Here is an 8,969-nt window from a genome sequence, read left to right on the forward strand (position 1 = left end):
TGTTCAAGTTCTGACACTTTTCCACTGCATGACAAATGAGCTGCTCTGACCCCCAGTTTCTCCATATGTAAAATGAGGTTAGTATGGAAGTTCCACCATGAAGTCGTTATGAGCATCTGAGTTAAAACAGTTCTCAGAGGACTACAGAGGACAAAGAGCTGTCATTACTAATGGTGCACTTGACCCTCTCGGTAACCCTTCAAGATACAGCGGAAAGGTCCAAGATTGAGTCATTTGACAAGACACATGTGCACTGATCTTCTTCCTTCAGGTCCTGGAGCCTTCTTCCTGCCATGATCCTCTCTCACTTTCATAACCAAGGCTTTGTGATCCAACTAACTACAAAACCCATGTGAAGTCTGCCCAGACTCTCATGGCTCGCAAAGGCTGTCCTTCCCCCAGGTGCCACTAAGGTATAGCAGCAGACTCTCACCTTCCTCCTGACAATGATTTGGCCAGGCCAGGAAAGGAAAGCTATTGACCGACCAGTAGCTAAAATAGCTCATTTTTCTGAGCTACTCCAAGAGAAGACATTCAGCCAAGCATGGGTAGAAGTGCCAGCATCCATGGAGGCCTGACCTACCCAGGGAAGACTTTATCTAAATCCCCAAACCAGAGATACCCTGGGGTGCCAGGCAGGGGGTAGAGGAGGCCCTGTGCCCAGGAAACTGCCTGACAAAGCAGAACCTGGCCCCTCCCACCCCACTTCCCTCTGTGGAGGCCTCGACTTGAGTTCTTCTTCTGGTTCCTACCCTCGAGGGCTGTGGTGGAGCTCAGAGGTGGAGGTCCCCTGCCAACTCTGGGCCCACATCTCCCACAACTCCCTGCCAGCCTACAGCAGGGCTGCTGAGGCCCCTTCATCTTCATTTATCCTAGGAAAATAATGGGCCTGAAAGGATTCTGCTGTTTATTTTCCTAAGTAGCTTCCGTTTTAAGATCTAGACTCTGGGCCTGTTTGGCCTAAATCTGAGCTTGTATGTTCCTCACAGGGACACTTAGGTGGGATACACGCTTAAGGCCTAGAGACAGCTAGCTTCCCCAGGTGACAGGGAGCCTCCCTCCCCTTGCCTTTACAGCCAATCTCACCCTCTAGGCCTTCTGGAGTCAATGCCTCTCTATCTCTGTTATCTAACTCCAGGGAGGAAATTCAGGACTGGCTGGAAGGTAGGCTTAGACCCCTCTGAACTCAATCACTGTCACCACAAGAGGGAGAAATAGATGTCCACTGCATGCTCCCATATACCTGCAGGGAATGAGCTCAAGGTGAACCATTGTCTGGTTTTAATCAGAAAGATCGCATACCACCACCACTACCCATCCAGTCAAGTGTACAGATAGACACTGCTTCTTGGAAGGCCTGCTTCCCCCATTCGTATACCACTAGCCCCTGCCCTGGAGTGGAAAATAGGCCCTCCTTTTCTATCTCACACCCCTACCCCCCTCTAGTACCTGCTGGCCAGTAAAGAATCCAGAACTTACAGGTAGGACAGCTCTGGCCTGGACATTATCTGCTACAGACCTGACTGCCTTTGTGAAAGGCCTGGTGGAATCAAGGTAGGAATTTAGCTCAACTTTCACCCTCTACCACCTCCACCCCCGAGGAGCAGCCTCGAGTTTTAGAAAAATCCAACCCTTCTCTTGCAGGTGAAACTACTACTTATTGGTCAGCTGGCCCTAGCTGGGGTGCTCCTAACCAAAGGGACCCCAACAACCTATACTGCATGGTATCAGAGGTGTAACTAGGCCCAAGTGACTTGTTAGTCAGTGTTAATACCCATCTACCCTCAATGGCCCTCCAAACACAGAAGCGAGCCAAACCCAGGCATGTGACTAAAGCCCATACCACACTCATTCTCTCCAGACAGGCAAGGTTTCCTCAGACCCACTAAAGCAGGTGTTGAGGCTAAGACCTGGTGGAAATAGGAGCCTAAGCATCCAAGAATTCACCCAACCCAAGCCTGCAGGTGCACCATGTTGCATCCCCTTCATCACTTTGGCACCCCAAATGTTGCCCAAAGGGATGAAGACCACAGGCTGGGAGGGGAGTGGCCCTAACCTCTCAGGCTACGTAGCTGGGCAAGGCTGGTCTCTGCTACTCTGTCAACAGTTACCACACTGGGCAGTCTTCTCCAAAGCAATCCAGCAGGAAGGACAGACTCCTTAGCAAAAAACCTCACCCATCCTCAGTAAGCAGCAGACTTCCAGCATCAAGGAAGGGAGCTCTACATTTAGCTACGTGGCTCAGGAGACCAACCAGCTCCTCCCACCAGTACAGGGCTTCCCAGGGCAAAATCTACAGGTAAAGTCAGTCCACGAACCAAGTAAAACCTGAGCCACAGCCAGTGTTTCTTGAAAAATGGGGTTTATTGATTTTTTAAACTGCAAATAGTCGTTACAAAAAGTTTTCTTCTTTTAAATAAATTCACACAAAGAAAGAGAAATAGAAAGAGACGGTAGTGACCAGCAAGAGGAATAATAATTACATTCATCTTTATGTGTCTGTGTGCCAGTTCTGTTTACACTAACATTGGAAAATTCCAAACCTGGAATCCAGAACCTCAAATCTGCAAGTGGAATGTCTTGAGATGGGCACGTGGAAGTCAAAGGGTTTCTCTCTTTTTTTTCCCTTTTAGAAGCTATACATAAAAAGTTGTTTTCCTTCTGTACTGTCACAGAACTTCTACATACATTCTCAGTCCTAGCTGTGAAAAGCCTAAAGAGAAAGAAACTCAATTTGCAGTCCAACACAAAGGGGGGAATTTCTAAAATAAATAATCCAACAGTTTTTTGCATTTTTTTAAATTAATTTTTCATTTTTTTAAAATAAAATAACCAAAAAAGTGTAAAGTTACAAAAAATGTTGTTGAAGAATAATATATTAAAACTGTGGGAAAAAAAGGAAAAGACACATCACAAAATTTTAAGATTAATATGAAGATCATAATTTAACATAAAAGAATATATTCTATGGATTTGTCATCCCGATAAATATGAACAAAATTAACAAAAAAGCATAGTTTGGCAATAAATACGTTTTGATAAGTTAAATAAGCTTTTTTATATTGATGTGCAGTGACAAGCAAAATTTTTGCTCTCCAATTTCTGAAAGTTATATGAAGTTTAAAACCCAGGGAAAAAGCATGGCGTGAGTGCTCTAAGGGTAGACCTACGGTATTCTAGAGCAAAACCATTAAAGCTACTTCTACAGGACATCGTTTTACACAGATATTGTATGTGGAATGAATACCATTAACTGCTCACCCCTTACATGTTTTTTTTTTAGCTTTTCTCTCTTTTTTTGTCATTTTTAAAAGATGTCACATATGAACTGGGGAACTTTAGCACCAAAATCAAGTCTCTCATAGTCCATCTAGCCTCCCCTTCCTCCCCACTTAAAAAAAAAAAGAAAAAAATCCCAAAGTCCCACATATATCAAAGTCTTCGTCCACTTTTCCAGCCTTCCTTCCTGCAGACCTACAAACCCAGGCAAGATTAGTCAACAGGGGTTCAGGTTGGGAAGAAAAAGGTTTTGAATGTCAAGACAGTTTTCCCCAAAAGCCCAAGTCCAGCAACAACTCTCCTAAGGCGGGGGACAACTCTCTACTGCGAAGAGAGGAAGAAGTGTGCGGGAGAAATAAGGGAAGGTGCAGTCATGTCGCCAGTGGAGGGAGCTGCTGGTTTTGGGTGCCCCCCCCACCATGGGCAGAGGCCCCAGGAGGCCCACGGGTGCCCCCTGGCGCTGAAGAGGTAATGTAGTCACAGTGACAAAGTTAGATTACAAGGCACTAAGTTGCTTCTGTAAACTGTTACTGCTTTTTCTTTTGTGATTTGGCACTTAAGGCTTAAGCCAGAAAAAAAGGCATCTACTGACAAATATGGGACTTGTCTGTTATTCGTGGTAAGTGGGCTATAAAATCAAGGGAGGGGGTTTCAAGCCAGAAGAAGCTACTGACAAGTTGACTTGTCCTTGTGTTAGGGGCTATGGGGGGAATAGGTAGGGGACATTCCAAGGTTGGGGGAAGGCATTTGAGCTTAACCTTGTTGATGTAGGGTCAAGGGGAATGTGGTGGGTAGGGAGGTAAGGATATAGGTGCAGGGCAAGGGGGGTGAAGGAAGCAGGGGGTCCCTGCCTACGCTGGCTTAATCATCTGAGATGGAAAGTCTGCTGAAAATGGGCAGGCGTCTTGAGTTGTCCAAGGTAGGGGAGTCTGAGCCACTATGGCTGCTGCTGGAGCTGCTCAGGTAGCCCTCCTGGTCCGAGAGAGAATCCTGAGGGCTGGGGGGAGAGTCAAACATGTGAGGGGACTCGGACATGGGCCGGAAAAGGAAGGTGGTTGGGGAGCCACCCCCGGGCAGCCCCATACTAGGAGCAAAGAGGGTCGCCAGCTCCTGGCTGGAGAAGGCAAAGGGGTTATTGGTGCCATCTGGCAGGGTTGGTGAGCCCAGAAGGTCATCGGCGCTCAGGATGGGGGGTGGGGTGATGGACGTGGGGCTGTCCAGCAGCCCTGTGGCAGCGGCGGTGGCAGCGGCACTGGGAAACCCAGCAAAGCTAAAGCTATGCTGGAGACGGGGACGGTCAGCGGAGAGGTCCCGGGCCCCAGCCAGGGCTCGGCGCTCCTCGGCGTTGTGGATGAAGTGGCAGCGGGGCCCGTAGGGGCAAAAGCCAATGGTGTGGAAGGTGCGGCACAGCTCCGTCTTGTACTTGGGGTGGCGGGTCAGGCTGCGGAGCTCGTGGATGCCATGTGCGAACTGGCACTTGTCCCCGTACTTACAGGCACCGTTTTCCTCAAAGGGGCGGCACAGCTCCGTCTTGTAGCGGCTGGAGTTGACCTGGCCACTCCCAGGCTGTTTCTGGGTGGGCAGCAGCCGCTCGCCCCCTTCAGAGAAAGAGCGGTCTCGGAAGCGACTGTCCCGAGAGCTCAGAGGTGGGGCCGGCTCACCCTTGAGGCTGCTGAGGAGCTGATTCTGGTGGAACTTGGAACTGGGCAGGGTGACCGAGTGCCTACGAGGGAAGCCCCCTCCAGCAGGAGTACCCACTGCCTTCCTGTCCAGCAGGCAGCCCCCTGTGCTGGGAGTACTGTAATTGAGCATCTTGTTACCCTGGAGGGAAGAGAGAGAAGAGAAAGCAAGGTTACTGACACATGACACCTACCAGGCCAGAGAAGGGTGCCCGGGAATGACAGTGCCCTCCACAGTGCGAAATGCCCGGTCTCTTTTTTAAGGAACCACCTCCACCTCTACTGCAGCGAACCCCCTTCCCTCTCTTTCTGCCACACACCAGGCATCTGGGTTTATTTGGGCCCTATGCACAAGAAACCGCAAAATCCGGGCCAGAGTGACAAATTATATATTCATCCTGCTCTGTGCTGACCTCTGAAATGCACCTTCGTATCCTCTGTCTCCCAAGCTACCGTTTTTATCTATAAAATGTAACTTCTTTAACTCCCAAATGGATTCAACTCAGAATACCTCACACAAGGCAGACCTCTCTGGATTTCCCTCCCCATCACGAAAATGGGTAAACCCCGAAGAGGGACAAAACACCCGGCCAAGCCCCCTCTAGGTCTCTGCTCAACTGGTAGCCCCTCCCCCACAACCTGGCACAAGATTCTCAGCTTCCTCCGTCAGGAGAGCTCCCTTCCTTCAGCAACAGGTTTTCAGGCTGCCTGTGTTTTCTCTTGCTGGGGGGAGGGCCTGGTCTGAGATCGGGGATAATCGGACCTGATGCCCAAAACACTCTTGGCCCGAGCTCTTCTGAAGGGTGCCGTGGGCAGCCCCTCCCATTTCCCACCCCCTTCACTGGAAGATGCGTTTGGACTGTCTCCTGACTGCAAGAGACTCTTGGATAAGAGTACAGTGTTTAATCTTGAATGCAGCGCTGCACATGGGAAGGGAAGGAAAGCGCCGACCAGCCCCCCCGCCCTTAGCAGTCAACAGCAGACTGGGAGGGGGAGTGCACAGTAGTCACAGGCAGGGTTCTGCTCCAAAGAGAACCTAGTCACCTGCACAAATTGTACCTAGGATTTGGAAAGGGCTCGAGTAAGGGACTGGGAGTTGGCTCTTGGCCCAAGTGGGTGTCACTGTGCAAATTCTAAAGTTGGTCCCTTAGGATTGGCAGCAGGGAATTCAGTCTGTAACCACAACCACCCCACCGAGTGGATTACAGGAACCCAGTGGAGAGCCGGTTCCCAACAATGAGGTTCATTTTAAAAAGTCCTGTGGGGGAGGACGGGGAGGAAAGAAATAGATCAAAGGGCGAGAAAGCAGAAAAGAGAAGGAAGAGGAGTCGGGGAACTGCGCCCTGCGCGGCCTGGTGGAGCTTGGCAAAGTGCAAGGGAGGGAAGGAGGCTGAAAATTCAAAACTTTTTGATGTTGCTCTTCAGCTCCTGCGCGTCCCTGCACCCCAGCCGTGCAGCCCTGGGGCCTTGGCAAGCTGTGCCGACAAGGGCAGCAAGCTGGGAAAGGAGAGCAACATGACCCGACGTGTTTAAGAGAAGGCAAAACACTTCAGCAATTAAAAGTAGCCTAGCAGCTTTATCCTTTCAAACTGGGGGGACAGGGCTGGGAAAACATCTAACATCCACAGACAGGCTTTTGTTATGTACATTTCAAACCCTCCCCTAAAACCTTCCGGGTTTAAAAATGCACTCCTAGAACATTCTGGGTTTAAAAGTTGTTTTTTCAACACCGGCTGGCAAGCTATCCGGTTTAAGGAGGCCTCTATTAAATCCTTACAGTCGGAGATTCTGGAGCTCAGGCAACATTTCGTCCCCTAGCCCCCGATTGATGACCCACCGCGCCTCGCAACACAGGTAAGTTGGTCAAGCCCACTTTGACCTAAAGTTCGCGGCGCTGCCGGCCCCCGCGCAGGAAGGCAACTGGGACGCGGCGGTCACCAACCAGCCCCACTGCAAGCTCGCTCTGCGACATCTTTCTCAATCACAACCCTCGACCTTTTTCCTCCTCGCAAATCCCCGGCTCCCCAAAAGCAGAGGGAGAAATCTGCCAGTGTGACATGGTCCCGAGATTGGCTTCCTCGACAAACTCCCCCCGAAACACCAGCGCCACAGGCCGGCAGTGGCGCTAGGCAGACTCTAACCCAAGCGCACACACCCAGGGCGCACACGGGAGAACCGAGGGGACCAGCGAACCCTGGCTCAAGCAGCATATTAAGTACGAAAAAGTCTCCCCAAACTTGCCCCACACTCCTGACCGCTCCACCTGGCAGACCTCGCCCCCCAAAACTCTGCTACCCAGATTCACACGTACACCCGTCAGGAACTGTGGACACTCCAAGGGTGCGGAGGACAGGGCCAAATTCCTTCAAACTGAGTGGAAAATGCGGGAGAAAAGAACCATCTCCCTTCACTCTCCTCTTATCCTCTGCTTCCCAAGACCCAGACTTTCAGGTGGTTCTTTTTTTAAGCAAGAAAAAAGGGCTTTTTGAAAAGCAAACGCTCCGCCTCACTTTACCTTGCATAAAACTTCGCTCAAGTCGAAGATGGTGGCAGACACGAGGGTGGTGGTCATCGTGGGCGCTCGCACGGGGCAGGGCGAGGACGTGGTGCGTCGCGAAGGTCCCGGTGCGGGGAAGGCGCAGCCTCCGGCTCTCCGCTCTGGAGTCCCACACGCCTGTTCCTGGCGCCCCTCGCCTTTCTGACTCTCCCGGGCTGCGGCGCGCAAAGCCCAATTTATAGTTCCAGATTTTTTTTTTTTTTTTTTTTTTTTTTTTTTTTGTGGGCTGGGGAGAGGAGGAGCTTTAAACTTTATTTAAATAAGGAACAGGAGAAAAAAAGTTGATTGACACGGAGGTTGAATCAGCCATGCGGTCAAGGGGGAGGGAAGGAGGGGAGAAACTTTCAAAAGGAAGAGGGGGGAGGGGAGACGAGGAAAGAAGGCGGAAAAAAAACCACTCCGGGCAGCGCACAACTTTTTTTTTTCTTAAAGAGGAAAAGTTTCGAGTGCCCCGCGCTGCGGGCTCCCCTCCCGGAGCCGCGCGGCGCAGAGGGGGAGGGCCCCCCTTTGTCAGCCTCGCCGCGCGGCCCCGTGACATCACTCATTCCACCCCCTTCGGGGTGCTTGTTGTGTTGTTTTTTTGTCGGGCAGGAAGGCGGGCTCGACTTTCTCTTTTTGCTAGCAGGAGCTGGATCTTGTCCTGTTGCGCCCGGGCTGCGGTTTCCATCTTGAGCTACTCTCCCTTCAAACTTCCCCAAGTTCCCGCACAACTCACCTTTCCCTGACTTCTTCGTCGACACTCGCCTCCCCTCTGCAAGCCGGGCTGGGCAAGCAGATTGGAAATTTGGAGCTCCCCAAACGTTCAAGTCTAGAATTTTATGTTTCCTCTCAGCGGGCCGAGGGAAGGGGAAGGAGCAGAGAAACTTCCCCACCCCACCCCATCCCGACTTAGCCTGGCGGGGGCGAGCACAGCCCGGTTGAGCGCAGCACGCGTCTACACTCACGCCCGCCCGGCCGCCTGCGCTCTCCGGGTGTGGACCGGGGAGGGGGGAGACCACGGCCCGGGCAGATTAGGTGTGGCGCTTTTTTCACGTATCCAATCTTCATAAACTTCAGTACAGAAAACTTTGAATCTTTCATGGAAGTCCCTCCCTCCGCCCCGCAAATCAAAGAAACAACCCACTGAGCAACGATCCACTTTCCATGCGAGCTTTGAATTATGGGCAGCGCCCCCCCAACTCACGCACACACAGAACCACGAACAAAAGTTACTACGGTGAGAGTGAAGGTAAATAAGTGGGGGAGGCAACACTCCTAACGTATTGTTGCCAGTCGCTCGCCTCTACGAGAACGGAACATATGGTTGGTCACCATGCGATGTTTTGGGGGGGGGGGTGGCGGCGGCATGGGATCCCCAACACTGAGGGGCCCACAGTGAATTACGACTCCCTTAAAAAACGATGAAGTACGCCTTTATTCCCTGTTAGGTCGCCCCCCCCCCCGTCCGCCCAAAC

The 8,969-nt window shown here is 51.4% G+C and overlaps 1 protein-coding gene across 1 annotated transcript; it reads right to left on the reverse strand.

The window, feature by feature from the left end:
• Positions 1 to 2,345: 2,345 nt before the first annotated feature.
• On the reverse strand, positions 2,346 to 7,692 carry Zfp36l1 (ZFP36 like 1 zinc finger CCCH-type). The gene is made up of 2 exons (XM_004837340.3): positions 7,474 to 7,692; positions 2,346 to 5,100 (listed from the first exon to the last, which is right to left on the reverse strand). Exons 1-2 carry the CDS (start codon positions 7,528 to 7,530, stop codon positions 4,141 to 4,143), a joined length of 1,017 nt encoding a protein of 338 aa, XP_004837397.1. The 5' UTR covers positions 7,531 to 7,692; the 3' UTR covers positions 2,346 to 4,140.
• Positions 7,693 to 8,969: the final 1,277 nt, after the last annotated feature.

The sequence above is a fragment of the Heterocephalus glaber genome, unplaced genomic scaffold (genome assembly GCF_053883595.1).
Source record: "Heterocephalus glaber isolate CG9 unplaced genomic scaffold, H.glaber_assembly_v1.0 deba00001608, whole genome shotgun sequence".
NCBI lineage: Eukaryota > Metazoa > Chordata > Mammalia > Rodentia > Bathyergidae > Heterocephalus > Heterocephalus glaber.